General features: G+C 42.5%; 1 protein-coding gene across 1 annotated transcript in view; it reads left to right on the forward strand.

Moving 5' to 3' along the window:
* The window catches only part of LOC133642505 (high affinity cAMP-specific and IBMX-insensitive 3',5'-cyclic phosphodiesterase 8A-like), a 58,920-nt gene that overhangs the window by 13,337 nt on the left and 20,169 nt on the right, over nt 1–25,414 (forward strand). The window contains exons 2-7 of the mRNA XM_062036730.1: nt 10,046–10,102; nt 15,892–16,082; nt 17,741–17,797; nt 22,917–22,971; nt 23,048–23,136; nt 24,454–24,532. Coding sequence (XP_061892714.1) covers nt 10,046–10,102; nt 15,892–16,082; nt 17,741–17,797; nt 22,917–22,971; nt 23,048–23,136; nt 24,454–24,532 — 528 coding nt within the window. The remainder of the gene's footprint in view (nt 1–10,045; nt 10,103–15,891; nt 16,083–17,740; nt 17,798–22,916; nt 22,972–23,047; nt 23,137–24,453; nt 24,533–25,414) is intronic.

Genomic DNA, 25,414 nt, shown 5'->3' on the forward strand with positions numbered 1-25,414 from the left:
CATAACTCACTTGTGTTCAACATAACTCCTTCTGACATAACTCACTTGTGTTCAACATAACTCATTCTGACATAACTCACTTGTGTTCAACATAACTCATTCTGACATAACTCACTTGTATTTAACATAACTCACTTGTGTTTAACATAACTCACTTGTGTTCAACATAACTCCTTCTGAAATAACTCACTTGTATTTAACATAACTCACTTGTGTTCAACATAACTCCTTCTGAAATAACTCACTTGTATTTAACATAACTCACTTGTGTTCAACATAACTCCTTCTGACATAACTCACTTGTGTTTAACATAACTCGCTTGTGTTTAACATAACTTCCATAAAAAGGTAACATAATAATATTATGATATGATAAATGGGTCCAAAAAGTATTTGATAAAGATGTTATTAAATACTCCCATTTGCTTTAAACCAAATAAATGAAGTATTGTGAGTGCATCTTACCTTTCTGTGTTTGTATGTGAAGCAGCAATATGTAATATATATATACTGTATCTATCCTCCATGAAGATCACATTCATTTGGTGTAAACGTCTGCTTCTCTCGTCTGCCGCGTTATCTTCATCAGGAAACACCAATTTACGCCATTTTGAGCATGAAAATGATGAACATCTAGAGGAAGCACAGCACAATCACATAGAAAGCATAAACCAAAAGAGAAATATTCAAACTTATTTTATTTTATGACTTTGTTTTTGAACATCTCATGGTTAAGCCACCTGGTGGCAAGGTGAGGCACTGCCTCACCTTGCCTCCCCTGACAGCGCATTACTGGTATGTATGTATATATATATATATATATATATATATATATATATATATATATATATATATATATATATATATATATATATATATATATATATATATATATGCCACTTGGCAACAGCACAAATACTTAGAGTTTGAGCACATTTTTCCCATAACTGGAGGCATGAATGTGAGGTGATGTCATGTGTTGTGGACCAAGATGGCCCAAGGTCTTTGTAAAAGTACACTATGTACAGTAAGAGAACACACCATCATTCATGCTCGCATCTCTTGTGCATTGTCACCATTTCATTGCTGTGTAGCGCCGTGTGTACTGTACACATACTGTACTGTACTGTACATGGACTGTACTTGCATAAACCTTGGTAACCTTGGTATCCTGTCACCAGACTACTTCTGACAAATCTTTTGATCAGAAACATGAGTTTAGTCACAAAGCATGTAGAGAAAGTACAGTACTCTGGATTTACAGTACACTTTGCTGTACATGTCACCCATATCCACATTCACTATACTGTATACTGTACCAAATACTGTACTGCGTACTGTACACTGTAATGATACCAAGTATCATTACAGTGGATGTAGATCCACCCATGACATTTGTTTACATTCAGGGTGCTAGCTTTTGTTAGCAATGAGCTATTGTATCCTCCTACAGTGTGTAGTGCAGCATGTTTAGATATTCCTCGTCCTCCAGTGATAATGGTACTTGTAAGAATTGTACTTTATTTGTCGCCAAGGACGCCAGGATTAGTGATTTAGAAGTAGCTACAACACTGTGGATGGATGTTAGCTGCTAGCTAGCTAACCATGTCTTAAAGCACCTCTTCCTGAGTGTTAGAACTTCACTTTTTACACATACATGCCTCCATTTAGTGAACGAAGTGTACTTTTGTAGTCAGTGGGAACAATATTCTGCAACATTTAGTGAACGAAGTGTACTTTTGTAGTCACTGGGAACAATATTCTGCAACATTTAGTGAACGAAGTGTACTTTTGTAGTCAGTGGGAACAATATTCTGCAACATTTAGTGAACGAAGTGTACTTTTGTAGTCAGTGGGAACAATATTCTGCAACATTTAGTGAACGAAGTGTACTTTTGTAGTCAGTGGGAACAATATTCTGCAACATTTAGTGAACGAAGTGTACTTTTGTAGTCAGTGGGAACAATATTCTGCAACATTTAGTGAACGAAGTGTACTTTTGTAGTCAGTGGGAACAATACTCTGCAACATTTAGTGAACGAAGTGTACTTTTGTAGTCAGTGGGAACAATACTCTGCAACATTTAGTGAACGAAGTGTACTTTTGTAGTCAGTGGGAACAATACTCTGCAACATTTAGTGAACGAAGTGTACTTTTGTAGTCAGTGGGAACAATACTCTGCAACATTTAGTGAACGAAGTGTACTTTTGTAGTCAGTGGGAACAATACTCTGCAACATTTAGTGAACGAAGTGTACTTTTGTAGTCAGTGGGAACAATATTCTGCAACATTTAGTGAACGAAGTGTACTTTTGTAGTCAGTGGGAACAATATTCTGCAACATTTAGTGAACGAAGTGTACTTTTGTAGTCAGTGGGAACAATATTCTGCAACATTTAGTGAACGAAGTGTACTTTTGTAGTCAGTGGGAACAATATTCTGCAACATTTAGTGAACGAAGTGTACTTTTGTAGTCAGTGGGAACAATATTCTGCAACATTTAGTGAACGAAGTGTACTTTTGTAGTCAGTGGGAACAATATTCTGCAACATTTAGTGAACGAAGTGTACTTTTGTAGTCACTGGGAACAATATTCTGCAACATTTAGTGAACGAAGTGTACTTTTGTAGTCACTGGGAACAATATTCTGCAACATTTAGTGAACGAAGTGTACTTTTGTAGTCAGTGGGAACAATATTCTGCAACATTTAGTGAACGAAGTGTACTTTTGTAGTCAGTGGGAACAATATTCTGCAACATTTAGTGAACGAAGTGTACTTTTGTAGTCAGTGGGAACAATATTCTGCAACATTTAGTGAACGAAGTGTACTTTTGTAGTCAGTGGGAACAATATTCTGCAACATTTAGTGAACGAAGTGTACTTTTGTAGTCAGTGGGAACAATACTCTGCAACATTTAGTGAACGAAGTGTACTTTTGTAGTCAGTGGGAACAATACTCTGCAACATTTAGTGAACGAAGTGTACTTTTGTAGTCAGTGGGAACAATATTCTGCAACATTTAGTGAACGAAGTGTACTTTTTTAGTCAGTGGGAACAATATTCTGCAACATTTAGTGAACGAAGTGTACTTTTGTAGTCAGTGGGAACAATATTCTGCAACATTTAGTGAACGAAGTGTACTTTTGTAGTCAGTGGGAACAATATTCTGCAACATTTAGTGAACGAAGTGTACTTTTGTAGTCAGTGGGAACAATATTCTGCAACATTTAGTGAACGAAGTGTACTTTTGTAGTCAGTGGGAACAATATTCTGCAACATTTAGTGAACGAAGTGTACTTTTGTAGTCAGTGGGAACAATATTCTGCAACATTTAGTGAACGAAGTGTACTTTTGTAGTCAGTGGGAACAATATTCTGCAACATTTAGTGAACGAAGTGTACTTTTGTAGTCAGTGGGAACAATACTCTGCAACATTTAGTGAACGAAGTGTACTTTTGTAGTCAGTGGGAACAATACTCTGCAACATTTAGTGAACGAAGTGTACTTTTGTAGTCAGTGGGAACAATACTCTGCAACATTTAGTGAACGAAGTGTACTTTTGTAGTCAGTGGGAACAATATTCTGCAACATTTAGTGAACGAAGTGTACTTTTGTAGTCAGTGGGAACAATATTCTGCAACATTTAGTGAACGAAGTGTACTTTTGTAGTCAGTGGGAACAATATTCTGCAACATTTAGTGAACGAAGTGTACTTTTGTAGTCAGTGGGAACAATATTCTGCAACATTTAGTGAACGAAGTGTACTTTTGTAGTCAGTGGGAACAATATTCTGCAACATTTAGTGAACGAAGTGTACTTTTGTAGTCAGTGGGAACAATATTCTGCAACATTTAGTGAACGAAGTGTACTTTTGTAGTCAGTGGGAACAATATTCTGCAACATTTAGTGAACGAAGTGTACTTTTGTAGTCAGTGGGAACAATATTCTGCAACATTTAGTGAACGAAGTGTACTTTTGTAGTCAGTGGGAACAATATTCTGCAACATTTAGTGAACGAAGTGTACTTTTGTAGTCAGTGGGAACAATATTCTGCAACATTTAGTGAACGAAGTGTACTTTTGTAGTCACTGGGAACAATATTCTGCAACATTTAGTGAACGAAGTGTACTTTTGTAGTCAGTGGGAACAATATTCTGCAACATTTAGTGAACGAAGTGTACTTTTGTAGTCAGTGGGAACAATATTCTGCAACATTTAGTGAACGAAGTGTACTTTTGTAGTCACTGGGAACAATATTCTGCAACATTTAGTGAACGAAGTGTACTTTTGTAGTCACTGGGAACAATATTCTGCAGTATTCCACAGCAAAAAGTACTGCAAGTTTTATGAAAGTACATATTTTTGTTGAAGAAGAATGATTGATTTGATTCCATCTCCACAAGTTGCAGGTCCTCCCAGCTAAGATGTTCCTGCTAGGAACCTTGTAGAAGACCACCATGTATGCATGATGGTGACAGTGCAGTGTAGAAGACCACCATGTATGCATGATGGTGACAGTGCAGTGTAGAAGACCACCATGTATGCATGATGGTGACAGTGCAGTGTAGAAGACCACCATGTATGCATGATGGTGACAGTGCAGTGTAGAAGACCACCATGTATGCATGATGGTGACAGTGCAGTGTAGAAGACCACCATGTATGCATGATGGTGACAGTGCAGTGTAGAAGACCACCATGTATGCATGATGGTGACAGTGCAGTGTAGAAGACCACCATGTATGCATGATGGTGACAGTGCAGTGTAGAAGACCACCATGTATGCATGATGGTGACAGTGCAGTGTAGAAGACCACCATGTATGCATGATGGTGACAGTGCAGTGTAGAAGACCACCATGTATGCATGATGGTGTCACTCATGGCACGGTGACATCAACGCTCCTCTTTTAGCAGGTGAAGGAGAGGGGGAGGGGCACCGATGACATAATGCTCTATATTTGATATTGTTGTGTTATGGAGCGAGGCGGAGCCACAGCAGGTTGCACATGGAGCCTCAGTGGGCGGACTGTGGCTTCTAATCCTGGAAGGCTGCGTGAGGACTGTGGCAGCACGAGTCATGGAAGTCCTGGTCTTGGATTGAAGGAGGCGGGGCAAGCTGCCATGGACAGGTTCCTGGTAAGATGACTTGTGTCTTTGGACCAGGCAGTGTTCCACTTGGACTTGCCAAGCTTCTTTACCTTGGTCTTCTGCTGCCTTCACCTTTGGCCTCACCTCCGATGCCAGGAAGGTGGATGCCTCAAGAGCTGCACTTGTAGCGAGACTTGGAGAGAAGCGACTGCAGGTGGAACTCTTTCAGAGGAAGTCTGCTCTCAGCTGAATTTGTCTGATGAAGGAGGTCTCCTCACAAGTTGGACTCAGTGATGCTGGGGGCCGACAGAGGTCCATAGGGGCCGACAGGGGTCCATAGGGGCCGACAGGGGTCCATAGGGGCCGACAGGGGTCCATAGGGGCCGACAGAGGCCCATAGGGGCCGACAGGGGTCCATAGGGGCCGACAGGGGTCCATAGGGGCCGACAGGGGTCCATAGGGGCCGACAGGGGTCCATAGGGGCCGACAGAGGCCCATAGGGGCCGACAGGGGTCCATAGGGGCCGACAGAGGCCCATAGGGGCCGACAGGGGCCCATAGGGGCCGACAGGGGTCCATAGGGGCCGACAGAGGCCCATAGGGGCCGACAGGGGTCCATAGGGGCCGACAGGGGTCCATAGGGGCCGACAGAGGCCCATAGGGGCCGACAGAGGCCCATAGGGGCCGACAGGGGTCCATAGGGGCCGACAGAGGCCCATAGGGGCCGACAGGGGTCCATAGGGGCCGACAGGGGTCCATAGGGGCCGACAGGGGTCCATAGGGGCCGACAGAGGCCCATAGGGGCCGACAGGGGTCCATAGGGGCCGACAGAGGCCCATAGGGGCCGACAGGGGCCCATAGGGGCCGACAGGGGTCCATAGGGGCCGACAGAGGCCCATAGGGGCCGACAGGGGTCCATAGGGGCCGACAGGGGTCCATAGGGGCCGACAGAGGCCCATAGGGGCCGACAGGGGCCTATAGAGCGGGTGTAGCAGAGTACGTCTCAGGAAGGGGCTGCTGCTCCCGGGCCTCGCATGGCTTAGGATTGTCCAGGTCTTAGGGTTGTCCAGGTCTTAGGGGGATTTCCCAGTAATCTGGATCAGGACAGAAATATCTTGAAGGTGAACGTTGGAGAAAGTGCTCCACTCTTCTGACTCTTGTTCCACCTGGCAGGGAGGTCCACAGTCCGGCCCTAGGGCCACCTGCAGTTCTTGTTTTTCCATTGGCCGCTGGAATATTCTAACACCTTCATTTACAAAACTTAACACCTTCATATCCTATACAAAACCTAACACACACACAGATATTAAAATGATATCATACGATACACACTGATGTGGTACTACACTATATATGTATCATATTAACAATGATATTGTTATATTAGCTGCAGCCCACATGCTAAAGTTATATCGTACAATACACTATATATATACATGGTAGTATACATATATACATGGTAGTATACATGGTAATATACATATATACATGGTAGTATACATGTTAATATACATATATACATGGTAGTATACATGGTAATAGACATATATACATGGTAGTATACATATATACATGGTAATATACATATATACATGGTAGTATACATGGTAATATACATATATACATGGTAGTATACATGGTAATATACATATATACATGGTAGTATACATGGTAGTATACATATATACATGGTAGTATACATATATACATGGTAGTATACATGGTAATATACATATATACATGGTAGTACACATGGTAATATACATATATACATGGTAGTACACATATATACATGGTAGAATACACTATGTATACATGTTAGTATTCATATAGTGTATATACATGTTAGTATACACTATACAGTGGTGGTCTTGTAAAGAACATCATGTCATGGCTGTCTTGACTTTACAATCATTTCTACAACTCTTATTTGTTAGTGATGTAGTGATTGGAGCACATACTTGTTGTTGTTGTGATGTAGTGATTGGAGCACATACTTGTTGTTGTTGTGATGTAGTGATTGGAGCACATACTTGTTGTTGTTGTGATGTAGTGATTGGAGCACATACTTGTTGTTGTTGTGATGTAGTGATTGGAGCACATACTTGTTGTTGTTGTGATGTAGTGATTGGAGCACATACTTGTTGTTGTTGTGATGTAGTGATTGGAGCACATACTTGTTGTTGTTAGTGATGTAGTGATTGGAGCACATACTTGTTGTTGTTAGTGATGTAGTGATTGGAGCACATACTTGTTGTTGTTGTGATGTAGTGATTGGAGCACATACTTGTTGTTGTTGTGATGTAGTGATTGGAGCACATACTTGTTGTTGTTGTGATGTAGTGATTGGAGCACATACTTGTTGTTGTTGTGATGTAGTGATTGGAGCACATACTTGTTGTTGTTGTGATGTAGTGATTGGAGCACATACTTGTTGTTGTTGTGATGTAGTGATTGGAGCACATACTTGTTGTTGTTGTGATGTAGTGATTGGAGCACATACTTGTTGTTGTTGTGATGTAGTGATTGGAGCACATACTTGTTGTTGTTGTGATGTAGTGATTGGAGCACATACTTGTTGTTGTTGTGATGTAGTGATTGGAGCACATACTTGTTGTTGTTGTGATGTAGTGATTGGAGCACATACTTGTTGTTGTTAGTGATGTAGTGATTGGAGCACATACTTGTTGTTGTTAGTGATGTAGTGATTGGAGCACATACTTGTTGTTGTTGTGATGTAGTGATTGGAGCACATACTTGTTGTTGTTGTGATGTAGTGATTGGAGCACATACTTGTTGTTGTTGTGATGTAGTGATTGGAGCACATACTTGTTGTTGTTGTGATGTAGTGATTGGAGCACATACTTGTTGTTGTTGTGATGTAGTGATTGGAGCACATACTTGTTGTTGTTGTGATGTAGTGATTGGAGCACATACTTGTTGTTGTTGTGATGTAGTGATTGGAGCACATACTTGTTGTTGTTGTGATGTAGTGATTGGAGCACATACTTGTTGTTGTTGTGATGTAGTGATTGGAGCACATACTTGTTGTTGTTGTGATGTAGTGATTGGAGCACATACTTGTTGTTGTTGTGATGTAGTGATTGGAGCACATACTTGTTGTTGTTGTGATGTAGTGATTGGAGCACATACTTGTTGTTGTTAGTGATGTAGTGATTGGAGCACATACTTGTTGTTGTTAGTGATGTAGTGATTGGAGCACATACTTGTTGTTGTTGTGATGTAGTGATTGGAGCACATACTTGTTGTTGTTGTGATGTAGTGATTGGAGCACATACTTGTTGTTGTTGTGATGTAGTGATTGGAGCACATACTTGTTGTTGTTGTGATGTAGTGATTGGAGCACATACTTGTTGTTGTTGTGATGTAGTGATTGGAGCACATACTTGTTGTTGTTGTGATGTAGTGATTGGAGCACATACTTGTTGTTGTTGTGATGTAGTGATTGGAGCACATACTTGTTGTTGTTGTGATGTAGTGATTGGAGCACATACTTGTTGTTGTTGTGATGTAGTGATTGGAGCACATACTTGTTGTTGTTGTGATGTAGTGATTGGAGCACATACTTGTTGTTGTTAGTGATGTAGTGATTGGAGCACATACTTGTTGTTGTTAGTGATGTAGTGATTGGAGCACATACTTGTTGTTGTTGTGATGTAGTGATTGGAGCACATACTTGTTGTTGTTAGTGATGTAGTGATTGGAGCACATACTTGTTGTTGTTGTGATGTAGTGATTGGAGCACATACTTGTTGTTGTTGTGATGTAGTGATTGGAGCACATACTTGTTGTTGTTGTGATGTAGTGATTGGAGCACATACTTGTTGTTGTTGTGATGTAGTGATTGGAGCACATACTTGTTGTTGTTGTGATGTAGTGATTGGAGCACATACTTGTTGTTGTTGTGATGTAGTGATTGGAGCACATACTTGTTGTTGTTGTGATGTAGTGATTGGAGCACATACTTGTTGTTGTTGTGATGTAGTGATTGGAGCACATACTTGTTGTTGTTAGTGATGTAGTGATTGGAGCACATACTTGTTGTTGTTAGTGATGTAGTGATTGGAGCACATACTTGTTGTTGTTGTGATGTAGTGATTGGAGCACATACTTGTTGTTGTTGTGATGTAGTGATTGGAGCACATACTTGTTGTTGTTAGTGATGTAGTGATTGGAGCACATACTTGTTGTTGTGATGTAGTGATTGGAGCACATACTTGTTGTTGTTGTGATGTAGTGATTGGAGAACATACTTGTTGTTGTTGTGATGTAGTGATTGGAGAACATACTTGTTGTTGTTGTGATGTAGTGATTGGAGCACATACTTGTTGTTGTTAGTGATGTAGTGATTGGAGCACATACTTGTTGTTAGTGATGTAGTGATTGGAGCACATACTTGTTGTTGTTGTGATGTAGTGATTGGAGCACATACTTGTTGTTGTGATGTAGTGATTGGAGCACATACTTGTTGTTGTTGTGATGTAGTGATTGGAGCACATACTTGTTGTTGTTGTGATGTAGTGATTGGAGCACATACTTGTTGTTGTTAGTGATGTAGTGATTGGAGCACATACTTGTTGTTGTTGTGATGTAGTGATTGGAGCACATACTTGTTGTTGTTGTGATGTAGTGATTGGAGCACATACTTGTTGTTGTTGTGATGTAGTGATTGGAGCACATACTTGTTGTTGTTGTGATGTAGTGATTGGAGCACATACTTGTTGTTGTTGTGATGTAGTGATTGGAGCACATACTTGTTGTTGTTGTGATGTAGTGATTGGAGCACATACTTGTTGCTCACAAAAAACATTCATGAAGTTTGCTTCTTTTATGAATGTATTATGGGTGAAATAGTGTATTTAAAATACTTTTATGTATTGCTACAGTGTATGTCAAATACTTTGAAGTACTAATGTGTGTACTTGTTGTGTTTCAGAGCATGTTGACACAGGTGCAGTTTGGACCAATGAAGTTACTTCAAGACTCACTTCAGGTGTGTGATATCATATTATCATATTTATGTATCATCATATTACCATATTTATACACATGTATCATCATATCATCATATTTATATACATGTATCATCATATTGTCATATTTATACACATGTATCATCATATCATCATATATTAGTCTAAGACTAGATGTGACCAATCTAAGACTAGGACTAGATGTGACCAATCTAAGTCTAAGACTAGATGTGACCAATCTAAGTCTAAGACTAGATGTGACCAATCTAAGTCTAAGACTAGATGTGACCAATCTAAGTCTAGGACTAGATGTGACCAATCTAAGTCTAAAACTAGATGTGACCAATCTAAGTCTAGGACTAGATGTGACCAATCTAAGTCTAAGACTAGATGTGACCAATCTAAGTCTAAGACTAGATGTGACCAATCTAAGTCTAGGACTAGATGTGACCAATCTAAGTCTAGGACTAGATGTGACCAATCTAAGTCTAGGACTAGATGTGACCAATCTAAGTCTAGGACTAGATGTGACCAATCTAAGTCTAGGACTAGATGTGACCAATCTAAGTCTAAGACTAGATGTGACCAATCTAAGTCTAAGACTAGATGTGACCAATCTAAGTCTAAGACTAGATGTGACCAATCTAAGTCTAAGACTAGATGTGACCAATCTAAGTCTAGGACTAGATGTGACCAATCTAAGTCTAAGACTAGATGTGACCAATCTAAGTCTAGGACTAGATGTGACCAATCTAAGTCTAAGACTAGATGTGACCAATCTAAGTCTAAGACTAGATGTGACCAATCTAAGTCTGTCTAAGACTAGATGAGACCAATCTAAGTCTAAGACTAGATGTGACCAATCAAAGTCTAAGACTAGATGTGACCAATCTAAGTCTAAGACTAGATGTGACCAATCTAAGTCTAAGACTAGATGTGACCAATCTAAGTCTAGGACTAGATGTGACCAATCTAAGTCTAAAACTAGATGTGACCAATCTAAGTCTAGGACTAGATGTGACCAATCTAAGTCTAAGACTAGATGTGACCAATCTAAGTCTAAGACTAGATGTGACCAATCTAAGTCTAGGACTAGATGTGACCAATCTAAGTCTAGGACTAGATGTGACCAATCTAAGTCTAAGACTAGATGTGACCAATCTAAGTCTAAGACTAGATGTGACCAATCTAAGTCTAAGACTAGATGTGACCAATCTAAGTCTAAGACTAGATGTGACCAATCTAAGTCTAAGACTAGATGTGACCAATCTAAGTCTAGGACTAGATGTGACCAATCTAAGTCTAAGACTAGATGTGACCAATCTAAGTCTAGGACTAGATGTGACCAATCTAAGTCTAAGACTAGATGTGACCAATCTAAGTCTAAGACTAGATGTGACCAATCTAAGTCTGTCTAAGACTAGATGAGACCAATCTAAGTCTAAGACTAGATGTGACCAATCAAAGTCTAAGACTAGATGTGACCAATCTAAGTCTAAGACTAGATGTGACCAATCTAAGTCTAAGACTAGATGTGACCAATCTAAGTCTAAGACTAGATGTGACCAATCTAAGTCTAAGACTAGATGTGACCAATCTAAGTCTAAGACTAGATGTGACCAATCTAAGTCTAGGACTAGATGTGACCAATCTAAGTCTAAGACTAGATGTGACCAATCTAAGTTTAAGACTAGATGTGACCAATCTAAGTCTGTCTAAGACTAGATGAGACCAATCTAAGTCTAAGACTAGATGAGACCAATCTAAGTCTAAGACTAGATGTGACCAATCTAAGTCTAAGACTAGATGTGACCAATCTAAGTCTAAGACTAGATGTGGCCAATCTAAGTCTAAGACTAGATGTGACCAATCTAAGGCTAAGACTAGTTGTGACCAATCTAAGTCTAAGACTAGTTGTGGCCAATCGAAGTCTAGGACTAGATGTGACCAATCTAAGTCTAGGACTAGATGTGACCAATCTAAGTCTAAGACTAGATGTGACCAATCTAAGTCTAGGACTAGATGTGACCAATCTAAGTCTAAGACTAGATGTGACCAATCTAAGTCTAGGACTAGATGTGACCAATCTAAGTCTAGGACTAGATGTGACCAATCTAAGTCTAAGACTAGATGTGACCAATCTAAGGCTAAGACTAGATGTGACCAATCTAAGGCTAAGACTAGTTGTGACCAGTCTAAGTCTAAGACTAGTTGTGACCAGTCTAAGACTAGATGTGACCAATCTAAGTCTAAGACTAGATGTGACCAATCTAAGTCTAGGACTGGATGTGACCAATCTAAGTCTAGGACTAGATGTGACCAATCTAAGTCTAAGACTAGATGTGACCAATCTAAGGCTAAGGCTAGATGTGACCAATCTAAGGCTAAGACTAGTTGTGACCAGTCTAAGTCTAAGACTAGTTGTGACCAGTCTAAGACTAGATGTGACCAATCTAAGTCTAAGACTAGATGTGACCAATCTAAGTCTAAGACTAGATGTGACCAATCTAAGTCTAAGACTAGATGTGACCATTGTAAGTCTAAGACTAGATGTGACCAATCTAAGTCTAAGACTAGATGTGACCAATGTAAGTCTAAGACTAGATGTGACCAATGTAAGTCTAAGACTAGATGTGACCAATCTAAGTCTGTCTAAGACTAGATGAGACCAATCTAAGTCTAAGACTAGATGTGACCAATCTAAGTCTAAGACTAGATGTGACCAATCTAAGTCTAAGACTAGATGTGACCAATCTAAGTCTAAGACTAGATGTGACCAATCTAAGTCTAAGACTAGATGTGACCAATCTAAGTCTAAGACTAGATGTGACCAATCTAAGTCTAAGACTAGATGTGACCAATCTAAGTCTAAGACTAGATGTGACCAATCTAAGTCTAAGACTAGATGTGACCAATCTAAGTCTAGGACTAGATGTGACCAATCTAAGTCTAAGACTAGATGTGACCAATCTAAGTCGAGGACTAGATGTGACCAATCTAAGGCTAAGACTAGATCTGACCAATCTAAGGCTAAGACTAGATGTGACCAATCTAAGGCTAAGACTAGCTGTGACCAGTCTAAGTCTAAGACTAGTTGTGACCAGTCTAAGACTAGATGTGACCAATCTAAGTCTAAGACTAGATGTGACCAATCTAAGTCTAGAACTAGATGTGACCAAACTAAGTCTAAGACTAGATGTGACAATCTAAGTCTAGGACTAGATGTGACCAATCTAAGTCTAAGACTAGATGTGACCAATCTAAGGCTAAGACTAGATGTGACCAATCTAAGGCTAAGACTAGTTGTGACCAGTCTAAGACTAGATGTGACCAATCTAAGTCTAAGACTAGATGTGACCAATCTAAGTCGAGGACTAGATGTGACCAATCTAAGTCTAAGACTAGATGTGACCAATGTAAGTCTAAGACTAGATGTGACCAATCTAAGTCTGTCTAAGACTAGATGAGACAATCTAAGTCTAAGACTAGATGTGACCAATCTAAGTCTGTCTAAGACTAGATGAGACCAATCTAAGTCTAAGACTAGATGTGACCAATCTAAGTCTAAGACTAGATGTGACCAATCTAAGTCTAAGACTAGATGTGACCAATCTAAGTCTAAGACTAGATGTGACCAATCTAAGTCTAAGACTAGATGTGACCAATCTAAGTCTAGGACTAGATGTGACCAATCTAAGTCTAGGACTAGATGTGACCAATCTAAGTCTAAGACTAGATGTGACCAATCTAAGTCTAAGACTAGATGTGACCAATCTAAGTCTAAGACTAGATGTGACCAATCTAAGTCTAAGACTAGATGTGACCAATCTAAGTCTAGGACTAGATGTGACCAATCTAAGTCTAGGACTAGATGTGACCAATCTAAGTCTAGGACTAGATGTGACCAATCTAAGTCTAAGACTAGATGTGACCAATCTAAGTCTAGGACTAGATGTGACCAATCTAAGTCTAAGACTAGATGTGACCAATCTAAGTCTAAGACTAGATGTGACCAATCTAAGTCTAAGACTAGATGTGACCAATCTAAGTCTAAGACTAGATGTGACCGATCTCTTTAGCGTTAGCATTAGCCATGTCTTGCTAAGGAAGTAAGCTACGGAGGCTCCTGAGGGCCAACAAGTACAGAGTATAGATCTTTGTTGTTCTTTAAAATGGAATATGTTGTTCAAATGGAGATAGTTGCACAACATCCATCTTGTCTTGGTTGACCACCACTTCCTGGAAGAAGTCACCTGACTGAATACCAGCACTAACCCACACAGATAGTCAGCTGAGTGGTGTCTTCTCTTGGCTGAGTGGTGTCTTCTCTTGGCTGAGTGGTGTCTTCTCTGGGCTGAGTGGTGTCTTCTCTTGGCTGAGTGGTGTCTTCTCTTGGCTGAGTGGTGTCTTCTCTTGGCTGAGTGGTGTCTTCTCTTGGCTGAGTGGTGTCTTCTCTTGGCTGAGTGGTGTCTTCTCTGGGCTGAGTGGTGTCTTCTCTGGGCTGAGTGGTGTCTTCTCTGGGCTGAGTGGTGTCTTCTCTTGGCTGAGTGGTGTCTTCTCTTGGCTGAGTGGTGTCTTCTCTTGGCTGAGTGGTGTCTTCTCTTGGCTGAGTGGTGTCTTCTCTTGGCTGAGTGGTGTCTTCTCTTGGCTGAGTGGTGTCTTCTCTTGGCTGAGTGGTGTCTTCTCTTGGCTGAGTGGTGTCTTCTCTTGGCTGAGTGGTGTCTTCTCTTGGCTGAGTGGTGTCTTCTCTGGGCTGAGTGGTGTCTTCTCTTGGCTGAGTGGTGTCTTCTCTTGGCTGAGTGGTGTCTTCTCTTGGCTGAGTGGTGTCTTCTCTTGGCTGAGTGGTGTCTTCTCTTGGCTGAGTGGTGTCTTCTCTTGGCTGAGTGGTGTCTTCTCTTGGCTGAGTGGTGTCTTCTCTTGGCTGAGTGGTGTCTTCTCTTGGCTGAGTGGTGTCTTCTCTTGGCTGAGTGGTGTCTTCTCTGGGCTGAGTGGTGTCTTCTCTGGGCTGAGTGGTGTCTTCTCTGGGCTGAGTGGTGTCTTCTCTGGGCTGAGTGATGTCTTCTCTTGGCTGAGTGGTGTCTTCTCTGGGCTGAGTGGTGTCTTCTCTTGGCTGAGTGGTGTCTTCTCTGGGCTGAGTGGTGTCTTCTCTGGGCTGAGTGGTGTCTTCTCTTGGCTGAGTGGTGTCTTCTCTTGGCTGAGTGGTGTCTTCTCTTGGCTGAGTGGTGTCTTCTCTGGGCTGAGTGGTGTCTTCTCTTGGCTGAGTGGTGTCTTCTCTTGGCTGAGTGGTGTCTTCTCTGGGCTGAGTGGTGTCTTCTCTTGGCTGAGTGGTGTCTTCTCTTGGCTGAGTGGTGTCTTCTCTTGGCTGAGTGGTGTCTTCTCTTGGCTGAGTGGTGTCTTCTCTTGGCTGAGTGGTGTCTTCTCTTGGCTGAGTGGTGTCTTCTCTTGGCTGAGTGGTGTCTTCTCTGGGCTGAGTGGTGTCTTCTCTGGGCTGAGTGGTGTCTTCTCTTGGCTGAGTGGTGTCTTCTCTTGGCTGAGTGGTGTCTTCTCTTGGCTGAGTGGTGTCTTCTCTTGGCTGAGTGGTGTCTTCTCTTGGCTGAGTGGTGTCTTCTCTTGGCTGAGTGGTGTCTTCTCTGGGCTGAGTGGTGTCTTCTCTTGGCTGAGTGGTGTCTTCTCTTGGCTGAGTGGTGTCTTCTCTTGGCTGAGTGGTGTCTTCTCTTGGCTGAGTGGTGTCTTCTCTTGGCTGAGTGGTGTCTTCTCTGGGCTGAGTGGTGTCTTCTCTGGGCTGAGTGGTGTCTTCTCTCTCTTGCAGGTACTTTTAGTTTTTGCCAAAGAGGACAGTCAGAGCAGCGCCTTCTGCTGGGCGTGTGAGCGAGCCAACTACAGCTGCAGCCTGGCACGCACGCCCGAGTCCGCCCTCCAGTGCTTCGCCCAAAAACACCACCACCTCGTCCTCATCGACCACCGACATTCCAGACACTTTGACGCTGAAGCACTGTGCCGGTAGGACCTCGCCATGGATCCTTGTCCTCTGCAGGGGACATTTGGCACTAAACATTTACACTTCAGGAGGAAGACAGAATGTAAAAGAGGGTTCAGATAAAAAAGTTCGTAATCTACCGTACTTCTCGGGCTAAACAGCACGCTGGTAATTAAGCCACACCCACAATATTTTAGAAGGAATAAATATTTTAACATAGCCGCAGATGGTACAAAATATTCTGTAAATGTTTATTTACATACCTTCATTGTTCCCAAACGGTGTCTGTAACACGGCAGTAAAACGGCTGATCAAACAAAACAGAGGTCATGGTCATGGACCTACTAGCTGCGCAAGCTAGCTCTCCACTCAGCTAAACAGACTCAATAACTCCACTTTGCTGAATTTATTAGTGAAAGTGAAACAATACAAAATGAATGCTATTGTAAGTTAATAATATTAACACAAACACCTGTAAACCTGTTAGCGGGTGAGCGGTCCTGGACTCTCACCACGGGCGGGTGAGCGGTCCTGGACTCTCATCACGTGCGGGTGAGCAATCCTTGACTCTCACCAAGGGCGGGTGAGCGGTCCTGGACTCTCACCACGTGCGGGTGAGCAATCCTGGACTCTCACCAAGGGCGGGTGAGCGGTCCTGGACTCTCACCACGGGCGGGTGAGCAATCCTGGACTCTCACCACGGGCGGGTGAGCGGTCCTGGACTCTCACCACGGGCAGGTGAGCGGTCCTGGACTCTCACCACGGGCGGGTGAGCGGTCCTGGACTCTCACCACGTGCGGGTGAGCAATCCTGGACTCTCACCACGGGCAGGTGAGCGGTCCTGGACTCTCACCACAGGCAGGTGAGCGGTCCTGGACTCTCACCACGTGCGGGTGAGCAATCCTGGACTCTCACCACGGGCGGGTGAGCGGTCCTGGACTCTCACCACGGGCGGGTGAGCAATCCTGGACTCTCACCACGGGCGGGTGAGCGGTCCTGGACTCTCACCACGGGCAGGTGAGCGGTCCTGGACTCTCACCACGTGCGGGTGAGCAATCCTGGACTCTCACCACGGGCAGGTGAGCGGTCCTGGACTCTCACCACGGGCAGGTGAGCGGTCCTGGACTCTCACCACGTGCAGGTGAGCAATCCTGGACTCTCACCACGGGCGGGTGTGCGGTCCTGGACTCTCACCACAGGCAGGTGAGCGGTCCTGGACTCTCACCACGGGCAGGTGAGCGGTCCTGGACTCTCACCATGTGCGGGTGAGCAATCCTGGACTCTCACCACGGGCGGGTGTGCGGTCCTGGACTCTCACCACAGGCAGGTGAGCGGTCCTGGACTCTCACCACAGGCAGGTGAGCGGTCCTGGACTCTCACCACGGGCAGGTGAGCGGTCCTGGACTCTCACCACGTGCGGGTGAGCAATCCTGGACTCTCACCACAGGCAGGTGAGCGGTCCTGGACTCTCACCACAGGCAGGTGAGCGGTCCTGGACTCTCACCACAGGCAGGTGAGTGGTCCTGGACTCTCACCACGGGCGGGTGTGCGGTCCTGGACTCTCACCACAGGCAGGTGAGCGGTCCTGGACCAGCGTTGGATCTGTGTGGTACATTGGGAGTGTGAAAAAGAGCAAAGCCTTTGATGTGATGCCCTGTCTTCTCTATGTGTTTATGTGCAGGTCCATGAGAGCACTCAGCTGTGCAGAAAACACTGTGATGGTGGCCGTAGTCAGGAGGTAAGTCACATTAGTCAGGAGGTAAGTCACATTAGTCAGGAGGTAGGTCACAGTTAGGAGGTAAGTCACATTAGTCAGGAGGTAAGTCACATTAGTCAGGAGGTAGGTCACATTAGTCAGGAGGTAGGTCACATTAGTCAGGAGGTAAGTCACATTAGTCAGGAGGTAGGTCACATTAGTCAGGAGGTAAGTCACATTAGTCAGGAGGTAGGTCACATTAGTCAGGAGGTAAGTCACATTAGTCAGGGGGTAGGTCACATTAGTCAGGAGGTAGGTCACATTAGTCAGGAGGTAGGTCACATTAGTCAGGAGGTAAGTCACATTAGTCAGGAGGTAGGTCACATTAGTCAGGAGGTAAGTCACATTAGTCAGGAGGTAGGTCACATCAGTCAGGAGGTAGGTCACATCAATCAGGAGGTAAGTCACATCAGTCAGGAGGTAGGTCACATCAGTCAGGAGGTAGGTCACATTAGTCAGGAGGTAAGTCACATTAGTCAGGAGGTAGGTCACATTAGTCAGGAGGTAGGTCACATTAGTCAGGAAGTAGGTCACATCAGTCAGGAGGTAAGTCACATTAGTCAGGAGGTAGGTCACATCAGTCAGGAGGTAGGTCACATCAGTCAGGAGGTAGGTCACATCAGTCAGGAGGTAGGTCACATTAGTCAGGAGGTAAGTCACATTAGTCAGGAGGTAGGTCACATCAGTCAGGAGGTAGGTCACATTAGTCAGGAGGTAAGTCACATTAGTCAGGAGGTAGGTCACATCAGTCAGGAGGTAGGTCACATTAGTCAGGAGGTAAGTCACATTAGTCAGGAGGTAGGTCACATCAGTCAGGAGGTAGGTCACATCAGTCAGGAGGTAAGTCACATTAGTCAGGAGGTAGGTCACATCAGTCAGGAGGTAGGTCACATTAGTCAGGAGGTAGGTTACAGTAGTCACGTCAGTCAGGAGGTAGGTCACATCAGTCAGGAGGTAGGTCACATCAATCAGGAGGTAGGTCACATCAATCAGGAGGTAGGTCACATCAATCAGGAGGTAGGTCACATCAATCAGGAGGTAGGTCACATCAGTCAGGAGGTAGGTCACATCAATCAGGAGGTAGGTCACATCAATCAGGAGGTAGGTCACATCAATCAGGAGGTAGGTTACAGTAGTCACGTCAGTCAGGAGGTAGGTCACATCAATCAGGAGGTAGGTCACATTAGTCAGGAGGTAGGTTACAGTAGTCACGTCAGTCAGGAGGTAGGTCACATCAATCAGGAGGTAAGTCACATTAGTCAGGAGGTAGGTCACATCAATCAGGAGGTAGGTCACATCAGTCAGGAGGTAGGTCACATTAGTCAGGAGGTAGGTTACAGTAGTCACGTCAGTCAGGAGGTAGGTCACATCAATCAGGAGGTAGGTCACATCAATCAGGAGGTAAGTCACATTAGTCAGGAGGTAGGTCACATCAGTCAGGAGGTAGGTCACATCAGTCAGGAGGTAGGTCACATCAGTCAGGAGGTAGGTCACATCAGTCAGGAGGTAGGTCACATTAGTCAGGAGGTAAGTCACATTAGTCAGGAGGTAGGTCACATCAGTCAGGAGGTAGGTCACATCAATCAGGAGGTAAGTCACATCAGTCAGGAGGTAGGTCACATTAGTCAGGAGGTAAGTCACATTAGTCAGGAGGTAGGTCACATTAGTCAGGAGGTAGGTCACATTAGTCAGGAGGTAGGTCACATCAGTCAGGAGGTAAGTCACATTAGTCAGGAGGTAGGTCACATCAGTCAGGAGGTAGGTCACATCAGTCAGGAGGTAGGTCACATTAGTCAGGAGGTAAGTCACATTAGTCAGGAGGTAGGTCACATCAGTCAGGAGGTAGGTCACATTAGTCAGGAGGTAAGTCACATTAGTCAGGAGGTAGGTCACATCAGTCAGGAGGTAGGTCACATTAGTCAGGAGGTAAGTCACATTAGTCAGGAGGTAGGTCACATCAGTCAGGAGGTAGGTCACATCAGTCAGGAGGTAAGTCACATTAGTCAGGAGGTAGGTCACATCAGTCAGGAGGTAGGTCACATTAGTCAGGAGGTAGGTTACAGTAGTCACGTCAGTCAGGAGGTAGGTCACATCAATCAGGAGGTAAGTCACATTAGTCAGGAGGTAGGTCACATCAATCAGGAGGTAGGTCACATCAGTCAGGAGGTAGGTCACATTAGTCAGGAGGTAGGTTACAGTAGTCACGTCAGTCAGGAGGTAGGTCACATCAATCAGGAGGTAGGTCACATCAATCAGGAGGTAGGTCACATCAATCAGGAGGTAGGTTACAGTAGTCACGTCAGTCAGGAGGTAGGTCACATCAATCAGGAGGTAGGTCACATCAATCAGGAGGTAAGTCACATTAGTCAGGAGGTAGGTCACATCAGTCAGGAGGTAGGTCACATCAGTCAGGAGGTAGGTCACATCAGTCAGGAGGTAGGTCACATCAGTCAGGAGGTAGGTCACATTAGTCAGGAGGTAAGTCACATTAGTCAGGAGGTAGGTCACATCAGTCAGGAGGTAGGTCACATCAATCAGGAGGTAAGTCACATCAGTCAGGAGGTAGGTCACATTAGTCAGGAGGTAAGTCACATTAGTCAGGAGGTAGGTCACATTAGTCAGGAGGTAGGTCACATTAGTCAGGAGGTAGGTCACATCAGTCAGGAGGTAAGTCACATTAGTCAGGAGGTAGGTCACATCAGTCAGGAGGTAGGTCACATTAGTCAGGAGGTAAGTCACATTAGTCAGGAGGTAGGTCACATCAGTCAGGAGGTAGGTCACATCAGTCAGGAGGTAAGTCACATTAGTCAGGAGGTAGGTCACATCAGTCAGGAGGTAGGTCACATTAGTCAGGAGGTAAGTCACATTAGTCAGGAGGTAGGTCACATCAGTCAGGAGGTAGGTCACATTAGTCAGGAGGTAAGTCACATTAGTCAGGAGGTAGGTCACATCAGTCAGGAGGTAGGTCACATTAGTCAGGAGGTAAGTCACATTAGTCAGGAGGTAGGTCACATCAGTCAGGAGGTAGGTCACATCAGTCAGGAGGTAAGTCACATTAGTCAGGAGGTAGGTCACATCAGTCAGGAGGTAGGTCACATTAGTCAGGAGGTAGGTCACATTAGTCAGGAGGTAGGTCACATTAGTCAGGAGGTAAGTCACATTAGTCAGGAGGTAGGTCACATCAGTCAGGAGGTAGGTCACATCAGTCAGGAGGTAGGTCACATCAGTCAGGAGGTAAGTCACATCAGTCAGGAGGTAGGTCACATCAGTCAGGAGGTAGGTCACATTAGTCAGGAGGTAGGTTACAGTAGTCACGTCAGTCAGGAGGTAGGTCACATCAATCAGGAGGTAGGTCACATCAATCAGGAGGTAGGTCACATCAATCAGGAGGTAGGTTACAGTAGTCACGTCAGTCAGGAGGTAGGTCACATCAATCAGGAGGTAGGTCACATCAATCAGGAGGTAAGTCACATTAGTCAGGAGGTAGGTTACAGTAGTCACGTCAGTCAGGAGGTAGGTCACATCAATCAGGAGGTAGGTCACATCAATCAGGAGGTAGGTCACATCAATCAGGAGGTAGGTCACATTAGTCAGGAGGTAAGTCACATTAGTCAGGAGGTAGGTCACATCAGTCAGGAGGTAGGTCACATCAGTCAGGAGGTAGGTCACATCAGTCAGGAGGTAAGTCACATCAGTCAGGAGGTAGGTCACATCAGTCAGGAGGTAGGTCACATTAGTCAGGAGGTAGGTTACAGTAGTCACGTCAGTCAGGAGGTAGGTCACATCAATCAGGAGGTAGGTCACATCAATCAGGAGGTAGGTCACATCAATCAGGAGGTAGGTTACAGTAGTCACGTCAGTCAGGAGGTAGGTCACATCAATCAGGAGGTAGGTCACATCAATCAGGAGGTAGGTCACATCAATCAGGAGGTAGGTTACAGTAGTCACGTCAGTCAGGAGGTAGGTCACATCAGTCAGGAGGTAGGTCACATCAATCAGGAGGTAGGTCACATTAGTCAGGAGGTAGGTCACATCAATCAGGAGGTAGGTCACATCAGTCAGGAGGTAGGTCACATTAGTCAGGAGGTAGGTTACAGTAGTCACGTCAGTCAGGAGGTAGGTCACATCAATCAGGAGGTAAGTCACATTAGTCAGGAGGTAGGTCACATCAATCAGGAGGTAGGTCACATCAGTCAGGAGGTAGGTCACATTAGTCAGGAGGTAGGTTACAGTAGTCACGTCAGTCAGGAGGTAGGTCACATCAATCAGGAGGTAGGTCACATCAATCAGGAGGTAGGTCACATCAGTCAGGAGGTAGGTTACAGTAGTCAGGAGGTAGGTTACAGTAGTCACGTCAGTCAGGGGGTAGGTCACGTGGTCAGGGGGTAGGTCAACGTTCAACGTCCACGCTCATCATTCACGCTCATCGTTCACACTCAACGTCCACGCTCATCATTCACACTCAACGTTCACGCTCAACGTTCACGCTCATCGTTCAACGTCCACGCTCATCGTTCAACGTTCACGCTCATCGTTCAACGTTCACGCTCATCGTTCAACGTCCACGCTCATCATTCACACTCAACGTTCACGCTCAACGTTCACGCTCATCGTTCAACGTCCACGCTCATCGTTCAACGTCCACGCTCATCGTTCAACGTTCACGCTCATCGTTCAACGTCCACGCTCATCGTTCAACGTCCACGCTCATCGTTCAACGTCCACGCTCATCGTTCAACGTCCACGCTCATCGTTCAACGTCCACGCTCATCATTCACACTCAACGTTCACGCTCAACGTTCACGCTCATCGTTCAACGTCCACGCTCATCGTTCACGCTCAACGTCCACGCTCATCATTCACACTCAACGTCCACGCTCATCATTCACACTCAACGTCCACGCTCATCATTCACACTCAACGTTCACGCTCAACGTCCACGCTCATCGTTCACGCTCAACGTTCACGCTCATCGTTCAACGTCCACGCTCATCATTCACACTCAACGTTCACGCTCATCGTTCACGCTCAACGTTCACGCTCAACGTTGATGTTGATGGTTGATGGTTGATGGTTGATGTGCTGATGTGTTGTTTTGAAGGCCAGACAGAGAGGAAGTGTCCATCATGCCTCTGATCACTGCTGGCTTTAACAGGGTGAGAGAATAATATGATGACATCATGTTTACATCATGTGACCTGCAGTAAACAGTAGTGTGACCTATGACCCTAGAGGTATGTGGAGAATGCCAACATGATGACTTGTTACAACGAGCTGCTGCAGCTGCAACATGGAGAGCTGCTGGCACACTTTAAACTCAGGTCAGTCATTATTATTATGATCATTGTTATTATGTCTTCATCATTATTATTATCACTATGTCTTCATTATTATTATTATTATTATTACTATGTCTTCATTATTATTATTATTATTATTATTACTATGTCTTCATTATTATTATTATTATTATTATTATTACTATGTCTTCATTATTATTGTTATTATTATTATCATTATTATGTCTTCATTATTATTATTATGTCTTCATTATTATTATTATTATTATTATTACTATGTCTTCATTGTTATTATTCCTATTATTATTTGTATTATTATTACTATGTCTTCATTATTATTATTATTATTATTACTGTCTTCATTATTATTATTTTTATTACTATGTCTTCATCATTATTATTATTATTATTATTACTATGTCTTCATCATTATTATTAATATTAGAGTTATGCTTATTACTATGTCTTCATCATTATTATTATTAGAGTTATGCTTATTACAATGACTTCATCATTATTATTATTATTATTATTACTATGTCTTCATCATTATTATTAGAGTTATGCTTATTACAATAACTTCATCATTATTATTATTAGAGTTATGTTTATTACAATGACTTAATTATTATTGTTATTATTATTATTATTATTATTATTATTAGAGTTATGGTTATTACAATTACTTAATTATTATTATTATTATTTTAATTATTATTATTAGAGTTATGGTTATTACAATGACTTCATCATTATTATTATTATTATTACTATGTCTTCATCATTATTATTAGAGTTATGCTTATTACAATGACTTCATCATTATTATTATTAGAGTTATGTTTATTACAATGACTTAATTATTATTGTTATTATTATTATTATTAGAGTTATGGTTATTACAATGACTTAATTATTATTATTATTATTTTAATTATTATTATTAGTTATGGTTATTACAATGACTTCATCATTATTATTATTATTATTACTATGTCTTCATCATTATTATTAGAGTTATGCTTATTACAATGACTTCATCATCATTATTATTAGAGTTATGGTTATTACAATGACTTAATTATTATTGTTATTATTATTTTTATCATTATTATCAGAGTTATGGTTATTACAATGACTTAATTATTATTATTATTATTTTAATTATTATTATTAGAGTTATGGTTATTACAATAACTTCATCATTATTATTATTAGTAGTAGTAGTAGTATTGTTAGTATTATTATTATTAGTATTGTTGTTATTACAATGATGATGATGATGATTATTAGTATTATCCTAACAATGATTGCTTGTATTTTCTCCTCCCTGACCAGGGCTGCAACATCTATCTTCACAGCTCTGGAACAAAGTCAGGAGGCCATTCAGATCATTTCTGAAGATCAAGTCATTCAGGTGACTTCACCTCAACATTCTCTTCTTCTTCTTCTTCTTCTTCTTCTTGTCCTTGTCATTGTTGTTGTCCTTGTTATTGTTGTTGTCATTGTCCTTGTCATTGTTGTTGTTATTGGTATTGTCCTTGTCATTGTCCTTGTTATTGTTGTTGTTATTGTCATTGTCCTTGTCATTGTTGTTGTTATTGGTATTGTCCTTGTCATTGTCCTTGTTATTGTTATTGTTGTTGTTATTGTCATTGTCCTTGTCATTGTTGTTGTTATTGTTATTGTCCTTGTCATTGTCCTTGTTATTGTTGTTGTTATTGTTATTGTCCTTGTCCTTGTCATTGTTGTTGTTATTGTTATTGTCCTTGTCATTGTCCTTGTTATTGTTGTTGTCATTGTACTTGTCCTTGTCATTGTTGTTGTCATTGTACTTGTCCTTGTCATTGTTGTTGTCATTGTACTTGTCCTTGTCATTGTTGTTGTCATTGTACTTGTCCTTGTCATTGTTGTTGTCCTTGTTATTGTTGTTGTCATTGTCATTGTTGTTGTTATTGTCCTTGTCATTGTCCTTGTTATTGTTGTTGTCATTGTACTTGTCCTTGTCATTGTCCTTGTTATTGTTGTTGTCATTGTACTTGTCCTTGTCATTGTCCTTGTTATTGTTGTTGTCATTGTACTTGTCCTTGTCATTGTCCTTGTTATTGTTGTTGTCATTGTACTTGTTATTGTCGTTGTCATTGTACTTGTCATTGTTGTTGTCATTGTACTTGTCCTTGTTGTCATTGTCATTGTACTTGTCCTTGTTGTCATTGTTGTTGTCATTGTACTTGTTATTGTCTTTGTCATTGTACTTGTCATTGTCGTTGTCATTGTCATTGTACTTGTCCTTGTTGTC

Source organism: Entelurus aequoreus, linkage group LG02 (genome assembly GCF_033978785.1).
Source record: "Entelurus aequoreus isolate RoL-2023_Sb linkage group LG02, RoL_Eaeq_v1.1, whole genome shotgun sequence".
Classification (NCBI taxonomy): Eukaryota; Metazoa; Chordata; class Actinopteri; order Syngnathiformes; family Syngnathidae; genus Entelurus; species Entelurus aequoreus.